This window comes from Ambystoma mexicanum, chromosome 4q, assembly GCF_040938575.1.
Source record: "Ambystoma mexicanum isolate Mex_15411 chromosome 4q, UKY_AmexF1_1, whole genome shotgun sequence".
Taxonomy (NCBI): Eukaryota; Metazoa; Chordata; class Amphibia; order Caudata; family Ambystomatidae; genus Ambystoma; species Ambystoma mexicanum.
The window spans coordinates 366396122-366418947 of NC_090928.1; the positions used below are offsets into that span (position 1 = coordinate 366396122).

Sequence of the window (22826 nt, forward strand, 5' to 3'; positions counted from 1 at the left end):
CTTTGGATCCTGGGGAAGGATCTTACCCAGGACTGGAGAAGGACATTCAGACATGTGTTAATATTGTTTATTACACTGTGTTGCTATATAATTTCCATTGTATGTTTGTTGTTTAGTGTGAGGGTCAGTTTTCCCATGCTTTAGAATGTTCCCTTAGCCTTCAGACTAGATAGGGAATTCCTCTGTAGAGTAGGGCAAGCAAGGTATTTTTCTTTATATGATGTGTTTAATAAAATGGCATATTTTGAGAAATCTACAAGAAGTTGTCAGCCTCACATTATTGACTCCTAATATATGGTGTTAGGAGTAGGATGCAACTAGCTTGATACAAACTAGGGGACCACCGGATAGTGTTGGAATAGGACTCCTGCATGAAATTAATAATGCATCCTACAGAATGAGAGGAATTTGTAGTTCATGTAAAAATCTAGAGATACCATTTTTCAACTGAAACAACAAATAGTAACTAAAACCGCCTTGCCCATCGAACACCAATAATTGTTCTTTCATGAGAAAGCTCTGTCCAACACCAAGAGAATATCAGACTATCATTTTAAATCCTATAGCCAACTTACTTTGATCTTAATACCTAAAACAAGAGCTTCTCCTTCTTTTCGAACTACTGCATCGGATATTGATAACAGTGAGGACGAGGACCCTGAGATATCAGGAGATGTGGAGTCTGAAGAACCTATTGATGTAGATAGAATATCAGGATCAGTGGTTAGTGACAAGTATTTTACTCACCCCTCTGAAGACCCTGAAGGAAGTTCTGTAGGGGAAATAGTATCTGAAACTGTCATTATGGCTACATGAAATGATCTTCTGATGAAAGTGACTGAACATCAGATTGAAGTTGAAGCCAGGTTCCAGGAGGGACTAGAGAGGATAATAGCTTCTCCCCAGAGACCGGTGATACCACAAGGAGTATTACAACCTTATAAGGCAGGAGTAGATCTGGGAATTGTTTTTCTCAACTTTGTAAGGTTAGCCCACCAGTTAGATTGAAGCCTGGAATTGAAAACCTGTCACTTGGCTGCCCTTCTCAAAGGTGAAATTCAAATTATTACCATCTTCTTACCCCCAAAGGTACTACCCCTTTTTCTGAGATAAAAGAGGAATTGTTAAAGAAAGTGAGTCAAACAGAAAATGTTTACAAACAAAAGCTACGCAGTGTCAAATTAAATCCTGATGAAACTCCTATTGAATTAGCCGCTAGAATCCATAACACCTTATGTTTATGGCTAGGAAAGAAAACTTTGGAAGGTGTATTAGAAACGTTTACTATAGAACAATTCATTAATTCCCTACCCCATTTCCTACAAAGATCCGTTTTACAAATTAAGAAACCTAATCTGTTGAAACAGCCCAACATTCTTAAGAAGCAAGCAAACATGTACAAAGTTTAAATAAAGGCGAAGACGTAAGGAAATAACCTAAAATTGAGCAACCCTCGTCTCATAGAATAGAAATGTTTACCCCAAGTGAAGAGAGAGTCCCTGTAATGGCCCTTATGGCCCCTATGCGACTGTCAACTCGCAGAATGAAGAATGAGCAGTGTAACTCGCTCTTTGGACAGTCACCGACTGCACCAATGTATCAAAGATATGACAAAAGATATTCTCTCAGACAGCCATTCAAACCATATCCAGTTGATGGTTTTGAGGAGACAGAGGTCTCATCAATGGACCAGATCGACCGACAGCAAAGCCAAGCATCAATGATGTCATTAGACACATCACGACATTGCTGCGTTAGCCATGATGCAAATATGCATCCAATCATGAAGCTACACAGACATGCACTAGATATATTGCTTGTAGACATTAAAAACACGCTTATAACTCCTGTAGGTAGTGGACGGATACATTTATATAATGCTAAGAACCTTTCCTTTCTTTCACCAAAGCGAAAACGCAATATGAAGAATATACGTGACCAAGCTTGCAAATGCTTTATTGCAAATAACCATAAGAAGCCATGAAACACATAGGGAATCTATAGGGTGACTGAAGTGAACCAGGTTGGAAAGACAGGCTTCATATACATGACAGGGGAGAGATGATCCCTGCAGCACGAGGTGCAGAGCTGGTGTTCATAGCCAAGGACAAGGTAGGGTGGAACATTTCTGGTTCCCGAGGCAGCAAGCCACCTGCAAGAATTCAGAATAAAATACTCATAATTGCAGACGGAAGGGCTTCATCTTGCGGTCCTCTCACATGTGACCCAGCAAGACAGGACAAATGCCCATTTATTCTAGGTGGGAAGAGTTTAATGATACAAGTGTTGCCCACCAAAACTGCAACCTGCAGGCACTCTCCCAGGCTAGGTGATCAGACTAGTGGCAACAATATGGAACACACAGCCCTCAAGAGCACTTCCCATCACCTTGAAAAGGTACACTGAGCTCTGTGACCAGAAATGGTCCCAGGCCTGGGAGGACCTGCTCTAGCCAATCCAGAAGCCCTATTTGTGAGGTGGTGTAAAATGTTGCACGGGTCAATGGTCTTCCTGTGACCCTACAACAGTGTAGTTTGCAACTTTTGGGGGTAGTCTCAGACGGAGTCATCTGATATGAGGGACCAATAGACAGACTAATATAGTGTGGCTGTATACATAATTAGCCAAAACTGACCAATGAGGAAACCCTGTAGGTTTTTGGGGTGGACCTGATTTTTATGATGTCACTGATGCATAAAAACGCATGACACAGGCTCAGAAGTGGAGAGAAATGCTGGAGAATTGCTTTCCTGTATGATCACAGTCTGTGTTGGATGATAAAGACAGTATACTTTGCTGCATGGCTGAGTCTTCCGTTCTTGTGGTGGGGAGTCTTTGATGGGCCTAAGTGTCTCTGCTAAAATCTGGATGAATGCTGTGAGGTCCCATCCGCACGTCCTTAACAGCTGTTAGCAGAGGACGGTTTGCTACGTTCGATTGGCGAGACTGTCTCCTCCCGCTACATGCCTGGAGGGCTGTGAGGTGTCCCACGGAAGTTGAGATTTACACGGAAGGTGCACACCGTAAAGAGGTCCTCAGGAACCGCCTTGGAGAAATTCTTGCCCGCTTTCTGTGGGACGCCCAGCAGACCGGAAAGGCAGAGTGGCAGGTTGGGGGAGAGTCAGTGTCCGAAGGATGTCAGCGGACCATAGAGTGTAAGTATAGACTCCGCTATGCACCCCTGGATGTTGATGGCCTGGTGGCATCATCCTCACCCCTGGCCTTTCGTGCAGGTGGTCTTGCTTGTGCCGTGGCGTCATCGCCGTTGCTGTCTGAATTTGTGCCTGTGGGGGATGGAGAGGCAGGGCATCAGTCATGGGAGGACTTGAATCCTGCATGCATCGATGTTGGTACAGTTTGGTTTATGTGCTTCATTGTGTGTTGGTTGGAGTGGCGGACATGGTGCTTGCAGGATTGGAGGGGAATTGTATTGGCATCCCTCTGGTGCTGCCATGATGTCCATGGTGTCTGTTGTGTGGCCTACAGGTGTGTTGTGGCTTGCATGCTGTGTGCCATGTGCTGTCAGGTTGTGTATCGAGTGTGTATTCGGTATTGGAGAGGCATGCAGCATGCATTTTGATGTGACAGTGATGAGGCTGGCATCTCGACAGGGATGTGTGTGTGTGCATGCATATTTTGGTTGTGTGTTTTTGTGGCAGAGATGTGGCGTTAGGGTTAGGGATGTGTTTAAGTGTGGCTGGTGGGCCATGTATTTGCTACCATCTACTTCACATTTGGTGGATCACTTTGTACTTGGGATGTCAGGGGTGTGTGGGGACTTCTGTAGTGCGCAAAGGGTCACTCACTATCATCATCCGATGATGGGACACCATACTCTGCATGTCCACTCCATATCCATGATGGAGATACATGTTTCCTCCCACCTTGCCAACTTGATGGGGGAGTTAGGACCGCCGCCTGTTGCCTGCCCCTGGCTGCGGTTGGCAGATTGTATGTTCCTGACTCGCAGACGCAGGTCATCCCATCGCTTTCTGCAATCCTTCACACTGTGTGGGGTTGTTCCCACCACAGTGACCTTCCTGGATACCTCCTCCCATATTTTTTTCTTTCTCAATTGCGCTGCATGCCGCAGGTCCGCACAAAACACCATGTCAGCATGCTCGACAAGTGTGTCTGCCAGCATATTCAGTTTGTCATCACTGAAGTGGGGTTTCCGCAAGCGTGGAGTGCCTTTTCAGGTTGCCTTCGGCATTTTCTTTCAGCAAGGGTACAGAGTTTTTGTGCACAGGTCCTGTTAGCAGAGGATTGCAATGGATTGTGTTTTCCAAGATGGCCGCCGGCGCATTTCCTGTTCCGGCGATGACTTTACTTCTGGTAACAGTAATAATGGTGCCGTTATTAAGGGGGACATCGATGGCGGAGGAGGTATCAGTGCATTTGTTGATGCCACTATCAGGGGTTTTAGGGACGTTACCGGCATGGCGGAGCGTCTGTTACCGGCATGCCGTTACACGCGTCCACGCTGACTCATAATCAGATGTTGATTACGGAGGCAGTACTACACGGACACGTTCGTATCGGCATGCCGGTTATTGAGGATTCTTACCGCCAAACTCGTAATGAGGCCCACTGTGTTTTTATTACCACTTCCTCACACACGGTTACATATACTACCATCTAATTTGCTAGGGATATGTAAACCTGGCTTAATCAAGTAGCATTGTTTTTATTTTCAGATTTGGGCTTCAAGTGATGCTTTAGAGTTACCTGAAAGGGGCTAAAGGTAATTCTATGGAATAAATAGAGGGGGGTCTAATGCACCGTTGCTATATTTTTAGTGTTTTTCCACATAGGGCTCCCTGCATTCTTGCCTTTCAATAACCATCAATTACTGCTTACAAGGTAACTCCATTTGCTGACTTATTAGGATGTTTATTGTAAAGTAACAGTGTGGCCTGTAGTTCCTCCCATATTTCAAGAGAAGGAATCAATGAGCTTTTCAAAGGTTAACACTACTGCCTCACCTTACAGCAGTGCAATGGCAGCAAGGTATCCCTTTTTATAAGTCTATTGGTCAACATCGAAAATCACACACTGTTTTCAAAGTAAACAATGTTACATCATTCACAAGTATAAAAATTCAGGATTCCTGGAATTGCACAGATCAGAGTTCTACCGTGGCACGATTTCAGTGGGCAAACTAGATGTTTTTATTCTGACTATTGTTTTTTTTAAAAAAAACTTTATTTAACGATTGTGGTACATGACATTGCAACAACAGGAAGTAATGCATATTTTGAAACACATCAACTTTCAGTATTGGTTACCGTACAGCATAAGCAATATTTACTAATTTGATGAAGCAGTTGGCCCTACCGGGCTGTTGCTGTCCGAATTGGCTTCACTCAGATATATTCTAAACCGGGCCCATATGTCTTTTGGTTTACTTGGATTCGGGATAGTCAATATGTAGTATTCTTCACATTCATTTACATACATTAATTCCTTAAGGAAGTGATTCATCCTCGGTGCCTGTGCACTCTTCCATTTTTGCAGTATACACCGTTTCGCCACTGCGCATGTGATATTAAAAAGTCTCCTTGTTACCTCTGATTGTTAACCAATGTCCCCAAACAAGTATTTTCGCAGTGTGAGGTCCGCCGGTATCTGAGTCACCTCCTCCAGGATATTCGCCACCTCCCCCCAAAAAGCAAACACATGGGAACAATTCCAGTACATATGTATCGAGTCAGCCCGGTCTGTTCCACACTTTGGGCACATACCAGACCCATTGTTTGTAAACCTAGCCACCTTCAGGGGAGTATAGTGCAGCTTATTCAACATCTTAAATTGAATCAATCGGAGGCCGGCATTCATGGATATTTTCTTGGTCATTTCGCAGTATCTTTCCCATTGTCTGTCCGATATATCCTCACCCAGATCTGTTTCCCAGGAGGCCTTCATTACATTTAATGTTGGGGCACCAGCCTGCACAGCAACATATAGCCCCGAGATGCTAGTACCAGCCCGGGTTGAAGGTGTCAGTAGACATGGGTGCGGTGGGTGCTCATCTGGGAACGTTGGCCAACGGGCCTTAAAGACCAATCTCATTCTATAAAATTGGAGAATCATCAGCTGATCCCTCCCCATCCCTGTTTTGAAGTCCTCCAGTGTTATAAACCTCCCATTGGGAAATATGTCCTTGATTTTGAATTCTTCATCTGGGTCCCATTTATTCTGTATACCTGAGTCGTATGTGGGTGTTATGCCTGGGAAGTTCCAAAAGGGGGCCTCAGCATAATAAGGGGTCTTTACCCCAAGCCTTCGGAAGATTTTGAACCATGCCTGGGCCGTCGTACTAACCGGGTCAAATGGGCATTCGTCCCTGTGTTTAATTTTAAAGATGACTGACCTTATGTCGGTCGGGCGTGCTGCATGTTTTTCAAGACAGATGTGGGGTGAAGTGTCGTGTTCATCATACCAATGTTTGACAAACTAAGCTTGTGCAACCAAATAATATAATTCAAAATCAGGAGCCGCTATGCCCCCTTTATTGTATGGTTCCACCATTTTTTCCCACTTCATTCTAGGTGCCCCCCCGCTCCAGATAAATTCCACCGCCAGGGACCTAAGAGTATCAAAGAATCTCCTACCAGGCCAAATCGGGATGTTGGTAAATATGTATAGCAGTTTAGGGAGGATGACCATTTTTAATATGGCTCCTCGGCCTATTAATGATATGGGGAGTTTGGCCCAGAAGCGGAGTTTAGTGGCAATAGTGGACAGCAGGGGATCATGGTTGTTCAAGATTAGAGATGTTCTGTCTCCAGAAACTATAACTCCTAAGTATCTGATCTTGTCCGGGGACCACTTTAGACCAAGTGTGTCGTTTGGGCAGTTGGTGGCGGGGGTAAGGGGAAAGATTTCAGACTTAGAACGATTAGTCTTGTACCCTGAGTATGATGCGAATTTGTGAATTTCGTCCATTAGCGGGCCCAGGTGTGTGTTAGGCTCCCTAATGTACAATAGGGTGTCATCGGCATATAGGGATATCAATTGAGTGAGACCCGCCATCCGTATACCTCTCTGTTTCTGATGTTCTCTTATTGCCGCCACCGCTGGTTCCATAGTGAGAGCGAACAGTATGGGGGACAATGGGCAGCCCTGTCTCGTGCCCCTCTTCAACTCAAACCAATCAGACACAGTGTGGTTAGTCAATACCCTGGCCCCCGGGTTAGCGTATAGCACTTTGACATAGTTCAGGAAGTTGGGGCCCAGCCCGAATTTACCAAGCACCATGAACAGGTATGCCCATGACACAGAGTCAAAGGCCTTTTCAGCATCTAAGGATACCGCTACAGCCTGGGCCTCCCGTTTTATTTGGGCCATTACGCCGTACAGCCGACGTAGATTAAGCGCTGTGGATCTAGTGGGAATGAACCCGCATTCATCAGGGTGCACTAGCATTGGCATGTGCGGCAGGAGTCTATTGGCCAGGATCTTCGCAGATATTTTGGCATCACAATTTATAAGAGATAAGGGTCTATATGAGGACATCTCATTGGGGGGACGTCTGGGTTTAGGGAGCACTGTAATTATAGCCTCTCTCATGGATGGTGGCAGTGTTCCTACCTCTGTGGCCTCCTCCCACATGGACAACAATATCGTGGCCAATTCTTCGCTTAGCTCCTTGTACAGTTTGATTCCCAAACCGTCTGAACCAGGAGCTTTTCCGTTAGCCAATGATCTAATTGCTTCCTTAAGTTCCTCAATCGTAATGGGTTGGTCTAGCTGGAGTTTATTCTCATCGACCAATTTTGGGAGCGTTATATTATCTAAATAAAGTTGGATATCCCTGGGGCTTTTTAAGTCGTGATTAGCGTAGAGTTCTTTATAGAAAAGGGCCAATTCCCCATTGATATTTTCCTCATTTGTCTGTACTGTGCCGTCACTCCCTATTATGCTGGAGATCAGGGTGCGGCCTCTGTCAACTTTCAACAGGTTAGCCAGTGTGCGCCCCGCCTTGTTTCCTTCGCCATATCGGCGTGCTCTGACCGGAGTGGCCATGTACAGCAACTCCATATTTGCTAGTTTATTAAACTCTTGTAGGTTGCTATTAATTTCTGCAAGGGTGTTATCCTCATGCGAGGATGTGTATTGTTGCTCTAGGTCCCCCAGTCGCTTCTCAACCTCCTCCAGTTCTTTCCTGACAGCTTTTAATAGCCCCGTAGACTTGGAGATCAGGATACCCCTCACCCACACTTTGAATGTTTCCCATAGCATCGAGGGGCTATCCACCGAACTCTTATTGGTCTCAAAAAAGAATTCAACTTCAGTATGTAGTTCCTCCACCACCCCAGGGTCCTTAAAAATGTCGGAAGGCATTCTCCATCTCCTGACCGGGGGTTTAAGACTTTTCAATGTCATGTCTAACTCTATGGGGGAGTGATCGGACAGGGTGCGGGGAAATATTTCACTCCCAGTAATTTGGTGTACTAGGGACGCCGACACCAGCCAATAGTCAATGCGGGATTCAGTGTCATGCACCGAGGAGTAAAAGGAATACTGTCGTTTTAGGGGGTGGAGTGTTCTCCAGGCGTCTACCAGCTGTAGCTGTAAGATGATTTGATGCAGAGTGTTGGCTGCTCTCGAGGGGTTCCTATGTGTAGAGGTAGAACGATCCAGCACTGTATCTAAAATAGTGTTAAAGTCTCCTCCCCACACTATTTTCTCCCCCCACAGGCGCCAATCTCATGTAGTACATTTATGTAGAATTCAGGGTCATCTATATTTGGACCATATGTATTAATGAAAATCATTGCTTCCTCCTTGATGGAGCCCCAAAGTAGAACATAGCGACCCATCGGGTCTATTTTTCTCCTCTCCAACTGGAACCCAACGGATGGATGTATCAGAGTTAGTACCCCTCTTGCCTGTGAGGAGTATTCCGTACAATACCTGTGAGAACCCCACCCTTTCAAGAACTCTGCATTGACCTTCTGGAGCGCATGAGTTTCCTGTAGCATGACAATGTGGGGTTGGTGCCGGGTAATATAGGCTCCCACTTTCCTCAATTTGGTTCGGTTGTTCAGACCCCTGACATTCCAAGTGAGCAGTTTCAACCGGAGCCCTCGGGTTGCCCTACCAGAATTAGCCATATTTGTATTCCCAGTTTATATATTTGGCCTTTCTGCTATTAATGAGATTTCTGTGCGTTGCAATGTCACCACATTTTTTAACTTGTGAGACTTCTTGAACTGAGTCCCATTCCCCAACTTTTCCCCCCTCCCTCCCTCCCGTCCCGTACGGACATATGACATTTTAGACCCCCACCATCATCATCAACCCCAACATGACAATGCTGCCCCGCGATAAACAATCCCTTAAACATGTGGAACTTTCCTGAGGGTCACTAATAGCAGCCATCTGGCGCGCTCTAGGCTGAGGTTCACAGCCCAGAAAAACAACATTTTAGTTCAGTTCTTCACCCTTACATGTCTTCCAATGTCAATAATGTCTCACCATTTGTTAGGCGATCAAATCCTGGCCTGGTCCGGTCTCACTGCTCACCTATCGGTTATGTGTTCGTATTTTGGTTTGCCACTCGATCTCTGGTGGGTATTGGAATGGAAGACTCTACATATGACATGGCGTCTGTGGGATTCTCAAAGAAGTGAGCACGTCCCCCATGCTGTATTCTGATTTTTGCCGGGAAGATGAGGGCATAAGGCACATTTCGCAGTCGCAGCTGTTTTTTCACTCCTTCGTATGATCTTCTTTGCATTTGCACGTTGGTCGAGAAATCCGGATATATGTGAATCGTGTTTTCTTCATAGCGTAGGGCACCTTTTTCTCTCGACAGTCGGAGTATAGTGTCCCTGTCTCGGTAGTTCAGGAGGCGCGCAATTATGGTTCGAGGGGAGGCCCCTGGCTTCGGGAGAGGTGCTAGGGTACGATGGGCCCTTTCAATCAGAAAGTGATTCGAGAAGGAGTCAGCGCCTAGGATGTCTTTCATTAAGGCCTCAACTTGCCTTTCCATGGGGCCTTTTCCGAACTTTTCCGACACCCCAAGAATCCGGATGTTGTTCCTCCGGGATCTCGATTCGAGGTCCTCGCACTTGGTTTGAGTCTTATGTAGTTCTGTTTGGAGGTGGGCTATGTCTCGACTGTGTTTTAGTATCGTGTCCTCGTTCACACTTATCCTGTTTTCCATTTCCGTAATACGTGCGCTCTCCTTTTCCACACAAGCTTTTAGGGATTCTATTGTCGCCACGATATTGTCTAGTTTAACGTTCACCGCCATAAAACCATTCTGCACCAGCGTTGCCAGGCGATCTATCGGGTCGTTTTCCTGCCCATCGGCTGTGGGTGGTTCCCCCCAGCCGCTCCTTGTGGCTGCGAACTGGTGAAGGTATCCATCGGGCCGACCTTTTTCCCTCCTATCCCCTTTCTCTCGTTACGGCCCATATGTTGTGTTTGTCCGTTGCGAGTGGACTGTGTTCTCCCACGTGTTATCGTCCGATGTACCTCCGTACAGTTCAGGATGTGGAGGGAACGTTATATGAGTGAATTTGTGGGGGCCGCAGGATTGTATTCAATGAAGCCTCGATGGGGTGCCGAGCAGTGCACCCGGAGCAATGAGGGCGGTCTGCAATGTTGCCCCACTGTGCCAGTACTTGCCAGGATTTGAGGCCGCTGACTGTTATACTGCGTTTGGGGGTATGAGTCTGTCGTCCCCTTCCTTCACGCGGAGGTGGCCCGAGATCTCTCCACTCCCGGGGGTAAATGGTCAATCCCCCGACTGCGTGGGGCTGCTGCTAGCTGTACGGGCCAGGTGCTGCGGAGCACTATATCAGTTCTTCCACCCGCCGCGGCCGCGTATTGTGAAAGCCCGCCTCACGGGCTTCAGTAATAGGGCCTCCGTCCCTGCCCAGTCTCACTTACTTGGCGTGTGCGTGTGGGGAGGGCACCCCCAGGCGAGGCCCGCTCTCCCAGGCGGTCGCGGGCAGTGCCGCGAGGAGCCGCGGCTGCGTCGCCAGCAGCCGAGGCCACGCCGTGTGCCCAATGCGTTCTCTCCGGTTGGGAGCAGCCCGCGTCCACCGGGCCGCCCCTGTTCCACCTTCCTGCCGCCTCCCCTCACGGGTTGTGCTGAGCGGTCGTGGTATCCTCCACGGTCGTGTCGGGGGCGGGCGGCCACTCCGCTCTCCCCGTGTCGCAGGATGGCGTTAGCCGCGCAGTGCCCCTCCCCCACCGCGGCTCGCGGTCCAGGTGTTCGTGGAGCCTCCAGGCGGCCACACGGGATTCCCTTTGCTGCCGAGACTGCCAGCTGTAATATCTCGGCAGCGCGGTCCCGGTTTTCCACCGCTCTTCGCCAGGATATGCTTTGCTTTTCTCGCCCCCGGATACCAGCTTTTGTCAGGGTTTGGGACGAAGCTGAAAGGATTTATTTTTAATAAGGATGTCGTCTGAGCAGGATCTCTCGCACTAGGCGGCCATGTTTGATGTGCGCAACAGCGCCCCCCCCCCCATTCTGACTATTGTTTTTATAAACTGCTGTTCATTGCTAGGCAACTTTGGAAACAAAAGTTGTATTTAGTCATGGTGTTCTGCATAGTGTTACATGGTGTGATGGGGCCAGAGATCTGTCCTTATCAGGTGAGGATAGGGATCCCTCTAAGCCTTGGGTGGGGCACCTACTAGGGTTGATGCCAGAGCCAGTCCTTGCCCAGAGTCTGGGTGTGGGAGTTGGGAGGGCCCCACTTCCTACTCCTACCAGATTTGACTGCTAGCATGATAGCAGTAGCCCTATCTATCACGACATGCCTGCACTGCCCCATTCTGGCCAGTCTAATTCTCTTTGTTCCCTGGGATCTATGAGGTCAACATCCTTATCGATGATGCAACCACCAGACAGCTGGCGAGAGTGATTGCCGAACAAACAAGAGCCACAGAAACCAGAAAGCCAGACTGAATGCAGTAAGCCACTACATGATCCCATCCAGCTTGAGTATCAGTGCTGAGCGACTCAGCTGGTTCCACCCATTGGGGGAGAGCAGGTCACACAATACTGGTGGTTGACTAGGGGTGGAGTGACAATCTGTTACTCACCACGCCTATACTGCCAGGGGCAATGTCATCTTGGAGGTAGGCACAGCCACAAAGCCAACATCGACAACGAGCCTGATTCAAATACGACCTCCCAGAATACAGGCCTCCTCAATTTGAGGGAAACTCTTTTTTATGATACACCCTCTGCTGTTGGAAAGAGACAGACAGAGGAGTTGATCCCACAAAAGAGTGGGACACACACACAATGCTTACACCAATGCTGCAAAAGAAACAACAACTGTTAATGGTCTGCACAAGTCTCATCAAATACAATCCCACTAGAGAACAGAGTGAGTACCTCGTATTATCTTGTTAAAGACAGGAAATCCCAGACCTAAGGAATAGGGAATATATTACTAGATGGATAGAAGTTCTTAATGCCACCCCCCTCCTATTCAAGAATAAGTTCTTACCAACTAATATGATGCCACAGGTCAAGTGAAATGAAAACAGGCTAACCCAAATTTGGAATCAACGGCAGGAAAAAAGAACAAATAGGAAGGTTAGTATGGGAACCTAACCCAGGCAGCACGAGGGACGCACTGGTGACGGGATAGTGCACTGGTTCAGCAGAGCGTTCTAAGTGCACTTGAATAATCCAATGTTTTTGTAGTTTGGTATGGCCAGGTCTGGGAAATAACCAAATGAGTTTCAGGAAATAGGAATCAGAGAGTAAATTGGCTTCTGGGAAATGTAGTTTGGATGTACTGGTATGAGAAAACTGGAGAGTAATTAAAGAATAGGATACTGTCCCCAGAAAAACTCAGATTCGCTTACCACAGCTGGGAGGACCTGCCTCTGAATCAAGACATGCCGAGGATGTTAACTGGGCGATGCTGTTCTCCCGATGCCGCATGCAGAAGGTAAGCCGATTGGAAGCGGGACCTCCTGTGGACTGCAGTGGAAGCAGTACTCGGAATGAGTTACAGAAGAAAAGGATTCCCGCGGAGGTAAACGCCGTGACCAGAACGCTAAGAGAAAGCAGGTCGAATGCAGTCTGGGGATCGTTACCAGGTAGACCAAGTCTGTACTAATTCAGAAGGCAGGAGCTGGTCGGAGGACGAAGAAGGGTCGAAAGCCGGGTGATCAAACAAAGAGACAAAAGGTAGTTCGCAGGTAAAGGTCCGAGGAGTAACTTCAATTAGAAGCACTGGAAAACAGGAAGAGAACCTATTTAACTTCCTGAACTGGGCAGAGCATGAACGTGAGTAAGCTGCTGTGGCGTACGTCGGGTCCTCACGTGACTCGGACAACGGGTCTTTTTTGTTATTCTCCATGGCAACCTCCATTTATTCCAGATGGAAGGATTTCTGGACAGAAACTTACCACGGGAGTGAACCCTGATCTTGGATGTTGTCCATGGTTGTTGCGCAGCCAAGGTCCTGCACATAACAGCATCCGCCCCCAAAGACCCCGGCAACCCCCGGGAGACATGAAACTCACGTAAAAGCCGGGGGGCATGGATATGCTCCAAGGGCTCCCAAGTCCTGTCCTCAGGACCGTAGCCTTTCCAATACACCAAATAATAATCTTTCCCTCTCGTCACCCGATGGTCCACAATGAGAGAAACAACATACTCCTCCTCACCATCAACCAGGACAGGAGCGGGATGCGCTAGAAGATGTGTGTCGGGCAAACAGGCTTGATTAAGGAGACGTGGAAGACCGGATGTATCCGCCAGGAGACCGGCAAGGAGAGTTTGACAGCAGCCGAGTTGATGATAGATTCAATAGCATAGGGACCAACAAAGCGTGGCAGCAGAGCACACCGACCCAGTAAGTGTAAATGGCGAGTAGACAACCATACTTTTGCCCCAACCTGATATAGTGGTGCTGGGGATCTATGGACGTCGGCATGCTTCTTGGACCTGGCCTGGGCTCTCAATAGATGAGCACGAACATCCCTATGCACCTGATCCATGTCTCTTACACAGGCCATAGCTGCCGGATTGTCCAAGGGAACCGTAGGGTCCAAGGGCAAGGAGCGTGAATGAAACCCATATAGGGCAGAAAAATGGAGAGACCCCCGTAGAGGTGTGCAAAGAATTGTTGTAGGCAAATTCAGCCTGGAACAACACTGACAGCCATGACAGTTGGAACTGAAGACGTAGACAACGTAAGTATTGTTCTAACGTGGCATTGATTCTGTCTGGCCGTCAGTTTGTGGGTGATAAGCTGATGAAAAATGATCATCGATATCCAGTGCCTTCGTAAGAGCCCCCCAAAAGCGGGAGGTAAATTGAGTACTATGGTCGGTGACAATTATTGCTGGAAGGCCGAATCTCCGGAAGAGATGAGACAGAAAGAGTTCTGCCAGTTTAGGTGCTGAGGGCAACCCCACACATGGCACGAAGACAGTATACTTCGTGAAGTAGTCCACTATTACCCAGATTGTGTTGAAGCCCTTGACTTCAGGTAATTCTACAATGAATTCCATAGAAATCATTTGCCATGGTTTATATGGAACTGGTAAAGGTTGTAACAACCCCATAGGTTTACCACGGCTAGACTTACTCTGCACACATACTGCACAGGTAGCCAAGTATTCCATGACATCACAAAACATACAGGGCCACCAAGCCCAGTGTCTCAGGGACTCCAATGTTTTCTGTTGCCCTGGATGAGCTGCCATAACCGAATCATGAGCCCAATGCAGAGCCCAAATATGTGGTTGAACAGGAGGAATGAACACTTGTCCCTGAATATAGGGAAGACCACCAACCACATCGAGATTCAGACCTGCCACTAGTTCCGAATGGGACGCGACCCAGTCTTCGATATGTTTCCTCATATGGGGTTGCACAGAGCAGGCACAGATCACTTTAGCAGATAACAATGGCAGAGGATCAGGATGAGGATTCTCCAAATCAGAATGCATCTGCTGAAGCTTGAGCTTTAGCCGGACGGTAGGTGATTGAAAAATGGTACTGGGAAAAGAAGAGATGCCTACGGGCCAGTCTGGCAGTAAGACATTTCATGGATTGAAAAGCCAAGAGTCTGCGATGGTCTGAATAGACGGTAACCAAATGGTGAGCTCCCAACAAGTGGTGACGCCATTCAGCAAAAGCATCTCTGATGGCCAATAGTTCCCTTTCCATTATATTATAATTCTTTTCGTAAGGAGTTAGTTTCTGAGAAAAGAAGGCCACCGGATGATGAGTCTCACCTGATTGAGGACATACCTGGGAGAGAACAGCACCGATAGCAAAACCAGAGGTGTCAGCTTCCACAAAGAACGGCTCTTCCGGGTCTGGATGTTTCAGGACAGGCGCCGTAGTGAAGGCTGTTTTTAAGGTGTCAAGGGCTGGCTGAGCTTCTGGAGTCCATAAGTAATTCTTCTTGGAGCTGGTCAATGCAGTCAGAGGAAACGAAATAGCAGAGAAACCATGAATGAACAACCTGTAAAAATTAGCGAATCATAGAAAAGACTGCAGAGATTTCACTGATTTTGGAGCGGGCCACTCCAGCATGGCTCTTACCTTGGTTTTGCTCATACGAATGCCATTTTTGGTGAGATCATAGCCGAGAAATTCGACCTCTGAAGCGTGAAAAATGCATTTTTCGGCTTTTGCAAAGAGACTATTATCTTGTAACCGCTGTAACACAGTACGGACATGATTGATATGCTCCTATATGGAGCGGGAATAAACCAGGATGTCATCTAAATAGACAACTACAAATTGATCCAGAATATCATGGAATAGGTCATTCATGAAAGCTTGAAAAGTGGCTGGTGCGTTGCACAGACCAAATGGCATCACCGTGTATTCATAGAGACCGTAACACGTTTTGAACGCTGTTTTCCACTCATCACCGTCTCTTATTCAAACCAAATTGTATGCCCCCCTTAAATCCAACTTTGTGAATATTTGAGAGGAACCCATTTGATCGAGTAGAACCGATATAAATGGCAGGAGGTATTGGTTTTTTACTGTTACTGCGTTAATTGTCCTGTAATCAATGCATGGTCTGAGATCCCCTTCCTTCTTCGGAACAAAGAAAAGGGGATAAACTGCAGGAGACTTAGAAATACGGATGCAACCCATTGCTAGAGCCTTATCAATGTACTCCTTCAGTACCTTGTCTTCCTCAAGTGTCAAAGAATACACTCTACCCACTGGGATTTTGGAACCTGGTATTAAGTCATTCGGGCATTCGTATGGACGATGAGGCGGCAGTGTTTCTGCTCTGCCTTTGTCAAATACATCCAGATAATCGGAGTACTCAGTAAGAACTTTAACCACAGGAACACTAGAGATGGCCCCAATATGGGAAGGGACTGAGACTAACAAGGAGCTGGGAATCGAAGGTACCAGAGGATGGATGGTCATACATTGTTCATTACAGATTGCAGAAGGGAACTGAACAGTGTGACCTGTCCAGTCTAAAACAGGATTACGATACTGCAACCATGGGATTCCCAAGATTATTTTGTAAGCGGGTGCCATGATGAGATCAAAGTTGATTTCTTCAGTATGGTCTTCATAAATACACATAACCAAGGTTTCAGTTTGATGAGTAACTAGGCCTGACACCAAAGTGGAATCATCTACGGCACTAACAGTTTCAGGCTGTGCCTTCAATGTAGAGGAAATCCCAACTGATGTAGCATACTGTTTATCAATGTAGTTGCCAGTGGCCCCTGAATCCAAGATTGCTTTGCCCGTAATAGAAACTCCAGTTTTAGTAGTGAAGACAACTGGGAGATGAAAAAGCATGGGAGGATTATACAAGGGAGAGTCCAAGGAACTCTTTCCCGACATAGGGACTCTGTCTACGTTCGGGATTTGGCATTTCCCACCTCCCTTTTGGGTTTCTTAGGACAATCGGGCAACAGGTGATCGGACGCACCACAATACATACAGAGATTGTGTGTCCTGCGGTGCTCTCATTGAGCCGGTGTAAGCGGTCCTTGGACAGCTCCAATCTGCATAGGCTCCGCCGCGGGTACAGAGGTTACCGCTGACTCAAGGGCAATTGGATAGAACGCAGATTTCTTTTCACCTCGTCTCTCTGAACGGCGTGCATCAATCTGGAGTATCATATCCAGAAGTTCCGGAAATGCAGTGGGCACAATTGGAACGGTGGACAAAGTGTCCTTGAGTTCTTCAGATAGCCCTTGATAAAAGACTGCTGCTTTTTTCCCTTCAGGCCAATCTGTCTCAGCGGTCAACTGATTGAAGCGAGCCAGATAGGTGAGTAGAGACGTATTGCCTCGTTTGAGTTTTAATAGTTCCAAATCGGAAGCCTGGGTAGTGTATCGGGTATCAAATACCTTGCTCATCTTCTCCAACAGAGCATCACAGTCGTTGAGGAGGTTACTGATGGCTTCCGATAATGGATTAGTCCAGGTTGCAGCTGTGCCACTAAGATGCGATAATACAAAGGCAGCTTTCGTGGTTGAAGTAGAAAATGAATCGGAACGGCATAAAAAATGCAGTCTGCATTGGTTAACAAAGGTGCGGTATGTCTTAGGATCCCCCGTAAACCGCTCTGGTGGGGCTAGGGGAAACTGGGTTGTAGACACTACTACGGGAGTAGGTTCTTGTCTGGGGGTTGGAAAACCAGAACCAGAGGCCATGGCTGAATCAGCCCTTTGTGCAGCATTAGTGGTGACAAGAGACTGGATAGCGTCAATACGCTGTCGAAGTTCTTCTTGTGCATCTGTCATATCGGTCCTTAATTCTGACACCATTTGTGTGATTTGGGTCAGAGCCTCAGCAGGATCCGTAGACATGTTAGACTTCTAATTCTGTTACTTACCACGCCTATACTGCCAGGGGCGATGTCCTCTCGGAGGTAGGCGAAGCCACAAAGCCAAGATCGACAATGAGCCTGATTCGAAAACAACCTCCCAGAATACAGGCCCCCTCAACTTGAGGGAAACTCTTTTTTATGATACACCCCTCTGCTGTTGGAAAGAGACAGACAGAGGAGTTGATCCCACAAAAGAGCGGGGGAAACACGCACCGCTTACACCAATGCTGAAAAAGAAACAACAACTGTTAATGGTCTGCACAAGTCTCATCAAATAATATCCCACTAGAGAACAGAGTAAGTACCTCGTATTATCTTGTTAAAGACAGGAAATCCCAGACCTAAGGAATAGGGAATATATTACTAGATGGATAGAAGTTCTTAATGCCACCCCCCTCCTATTCAAGAATAAGTTCTTACCAACTAATATGATGCCACAGGTCAAGTGAAATGAAAACAGGCCAACCCAAATTTGTAATCAACGGCAGGAAAAAATAACTAATAGGAAGGTTAGTATGGGAACCTAACGCGGGCGGCACGAGGGACACACTGGTGACGGGATGGTGCACTGGTTCAGCAGAGCGTTTTAAGTGCACTTGAATAATTCAAGGTTTTTGTAGTTCGGTATGGCCAGGTCTGGGAAATAACCAAATGAGTTTCAGTAAATAGGAATCAGAGAGTAAGTTGGCTTCTGGGAAATCTAGTTCGGATGCACTTGTATGAGAAAACTGGAGAGTAATTAAAGAATAGAATACTGTCCCCAGAAAGACTCGGATTTGCTTACCACAGCTGGGAGAACCTGCCTCTGAATCAAGAGACGCCGAGGATGTTAACTGGGCGATGCTGTTCTCCCGATGCCGCATTCAGAAGGTTAGCCGATTGGAAGCGGGACCTCCTGTGGACTGCGGTGGAAGCAGTACTCTGAACGAGCTACAGAAGAAAAGGATTCCCACAGAGGTAAACGCCGTGACCAGAACGGTAAGAGAAAGCAGGTCGAATGCAGTCCAGGGATCGTTACCAGGTAGACCAAGTCTGTACTAATTCGGAAGGCAGGGGCTGGTCGGAGGATGAAGCAGGGTCGAAAGCCAGGTGATCAAACAAGGAGACAAAAGGTAGTTCGCAGGTAAAGGTCCGAGGAGTAACTTCAATTAGAAGCACTGGAAAACAGGAAGAGAACCTATTTAACTTCCTGAACTGGGCAGAGTATGAACGTGAGTAAGCCGCTGTGGCGTACGTCGGGTCCTCACGTGACTCGGACAATGGGTCTTTGTTGTTATTCTCCATGGCAACCTCGATTTATTCCGGATGGAAGGATTTTTGGACAGTGAACCCCGATCTTGGATGTTGTCCCTGGTTGTTGCGCAGCCAAGGTCCTGCGCATAACACAATCAAGGTTACTCCGCACAGGAACATTTGACCTACCTATGTGGGGGCTGTGCAAGGAATCCTTCTTGAACAAGCGTTTCCCAATCAGAGAAGCATTGCAGAAAGTAGGACATTAACATTGGCGCCATTGCAGGAGACCGGTGGACCTGTGTACGGAAAAGGGGGAGGCTTAAAACCCCTTTTGAGTGTTTTGATGATTGTAACACCTGACCGTGGAAAAGGGCAGTCACGGTTTGGCCAGGGAACTCAGTAGCGGACGCTATCCAATGAAGAGGGAATGGGGAGGATAAAAGGGAGAACAGGAAACAGGAAGCTGTGGGTTGCTCGGGTGAGGTTAATGGAGGAGCAGGAGGACCAAGAGACCAGGTGGATGCAGGACAGAGCAAAGGAGAATTGTAAAAGGAGTGTGCTATGTGAGGTCTTTGTTGGTGGGGGAGAGTGGTACTGGTGTTTGAGTGTGTGTGAAAGGTGTGTGTGTGAAGGAGATTAGTAAGGGGTGAGTAGAGAGTGAAAGAAAGGTGACTGTGGAAGTGAAAGGAGTATCACTGAGGGAGAGGGTGTGGGTGGAGTGAATAGTAGTGTGGAGTGAGCAGGAGTAGTGCGGAGAGAGTATTAATAGTAGCTTGGAGCGAGCAGTACTAGTGTGGAGGGGAGTATTAGTATTAGTGTGGAGAGAGTAGAAGAGTGGAGAGGTTAGAGTAGAAGTAGAGTTGAGAGGGAAGAGTAGTAGTAGAGTGGAGAAGGGAGAGTAGTAGTGGTAGTAGAGAGTGGGGAGAGTAAAAGGGATTACGATCAGAGGGTGGAGGTATATAGTAGAGAGAGGAACATCAGAGGGACAGAAGAAAAACTGCCAGGGAGAGAGAGACAAGATGGGGGTGTAGTAGGATGAAAGAGAGTAGGAGGACATAAGGAAGATCTGTGATGAGCTAGGGAGTGGTATAGTCGAGAGTGAGAGGATAATATTATATCAAGTGCAACCTGAGTACCTGAGAGCCACAAAGTCCATAGCCTAAGTCATCTTGGGGATTTAGAGCAGAGACCATCTAAATTGTTCCCTGAAGGAGACCTAGATAGATACGGCATTCTGCGTTTAGTCCATCCCCCTTAAAGTAGACAGGTTTAGATAGTAGGAGTTAACGATCTCTAGCGACCATCCCATAGTTGAGGGATGCTTGGGTTAGGGAGCGAACACCCGTCTCTAGACGAGAAAGAGAGGGACAGCCCTTAGAGAGACCCTTGACTACAAAACCAATAAAACCCTTGAATTGTCTTTGAGAGTTGGTTTGTTCTTGAGGCAAATTGTGATAATGCTATGTGATTTTATTTATTTTCCTGTAGACCTCAATATATGTAGTTATAGCTCCATCTGGTACATTGTGCGAGTAACTCAGCAAATTATGTTATGTTATATTACTTTGCATTTTTATAGCGCCTTATGTATCAATGGTATGATCTCAAAGCGCTGGTAGGTTGAACGCCCTCAGGAACCATAGTTCAAGTCAGTAGAGAGATAGAGAGCCATAAGGTGTGTGGGTGCACCAGATATGTGTGCAGCTGGTGTGGCACTTGCATGATAGCTACTTCTTAGTGGTAGGTGTGGTGGATGGGAGGTCAGGAATATGTGTTCATTCTGGAGGGTTGACACCCAGACTGATTTCTGGCTGCGTAAGACCTGAGGAGACGCTTAGGCTAGCTCTGTGTGCTCAGCTACCTGTGTTTAATTAGGACGATGAGGAGTATGTGGTGGGTGTTAGTATGAGAACAGCTATACCGAATGTGTCATAGTATCGCTGCGTTCTAGTTGAGTGGTGGTGTATAGAAGAGAGTAAGCGTGAAAGTGTGATATGGTGGTTTTCAGTAAGGCCGTTCCATCCACTCTATCCATTCCATCCACTCCATCCGTTCCGTCCGTTCCATGCACTCCATCTGTTCCATGTACTCCATCCGTTCCATCCACTCAATCCGATCCACCCACTCCATCCTATCCATCCACTCCATCCGATCAATCCACTCCATCCAATCCATCTGATCTATCCACTCCATCCGATCCATCCACTCCATACGATCCATCCACTCCATCCGATCCATCCACTCCATCCGATTCATCCACTCAATCCGAACCATCAACTCCATCCGATTTATCCACTCCATCCGATCCATCCACTCGATCTGTTCCATCTGCTTTATTCATTCCATCTGCTCTATCAGTTCCATCTACTCCATCTGCTCCATCCACTCCATCTGTTCCATCCGCTCGATCTGTTCCATTCACTCTATTCATTCCATCTGCTCTATCCGTTTCATCCACTAGATCTGTTCTATCCACCTCACCTGATCCATCTACTCCATCTACTAAATCTGTTCCATCCACTCCAATCCGCTCCATTCGTCCATCTGCTCTATCCATTCTATTCATTTCACTTTTCATTCAACTCCATCAGTTCCATCCACTCCATCTGTTCCAATTATAGGCAATAACGGGCAAATCGTTGAGTATACAGCAATACTAGCTGTACATCCGCCGTTGCACGGGGCTGTAGCTTACATGCAAGTGGGGGTCTGCTATAGACTTGTGTATGCTTTATTGTGTCATAACTTCCTATTTTTTAAATCGTCAATCCCCCAAAATCGCCTATACTGATAGCACAGGGCCGGATCCTGATCCACCCTTGTGCAGGGCGAATGGGTGGGGCTGGTCAAATGTCACTATCGCCAGTACACCCCAGACTGGTATGCCGAGCTTGGGCTGACCTTGCTGACCTTGGGCCAACATTTCAGCCCACCAGCTGTTATGGGGCCAACCCCGAACATAGAACCACACTATCACAAATATATATATAGGTAAGAAAGATAGCTGGCAAATAGTGTGAGGACATGTGGCTCTATTTGATTGCAATACCTGACATATGGCGCAAATAGTTGCTATATGATGTCAGTTCTTACTTAATGTAGGGCAGGGCTCTGCAATCTTTGGCTATCTAGAGACAAAGGTTGCAGACCCCTGATGTAGGGAGTACCTTGGCGTATGATAATAATAAGTATATTTTAGTATTACTTGGCTTGTAGGAATAGTCCCTGCCGCATGATGTCTGTACCTGGCAAATGGTGTGAGACCTGGCCATATGATTACAATTCTTTAGGAATTACCATACAATGAGTACTTGAATGTAGTGTGTAATGCCTGCCAAATGGTGGTAGCAACTGGGCATATGAAAGCAAAGGTTTGTATATGGTGTGAGTACTTAGACATATTCCGCCAATAGCTGGACTATGACGAGAGAACCTTGACATACAATTTCAATACCCGGCATGATGTGAATCACTATCCCAATACAAAGCCCATATATATATATATATATATATATATATATATATATATATATATATATATATATATATTGGCTTTGCCAATGCTTGTTTTTCTTATCGTATTTGCTGTTGGCAATCTAAGACAGATAAACCGACAACAACCAGGGATGTGCATTACAATTCTTTGTTTTTTTATGTTACAGGGATTCCTCTTTTGGATGCTTGAAGCTTCTGAACTTTAATCCTGAACAAGTAAGTCACCTTTAAAATGATTCTCTAAACATGATTTATATATGAGGGAAATGT

At 46.8% G+C, this 22826-nt stretch overlaps 1 protein-coding gene across 1 annotated transcript in view; it reads left to right on the top strand.

Annotated features, from left to right (window-relative positions):
* Positions 1–22826, top strand: part of NLRC4 (NLR family CARD domain containing 4) — a 421041-nt gene that overhangs the window by 78739 nt on the left and 319476 nt on the right. The window contains exon 2 of the mRNA XM_069607934.1: positions 22724–22772. Coding sequence (XP_069464035.1) covers position 22772 — 1 coding nt within the window. The 5' untranslated portion in view covers positions 22724–22771. The remainder of the gene's footprint in view (positions 1–22723; positions 22773–22826) is intronic.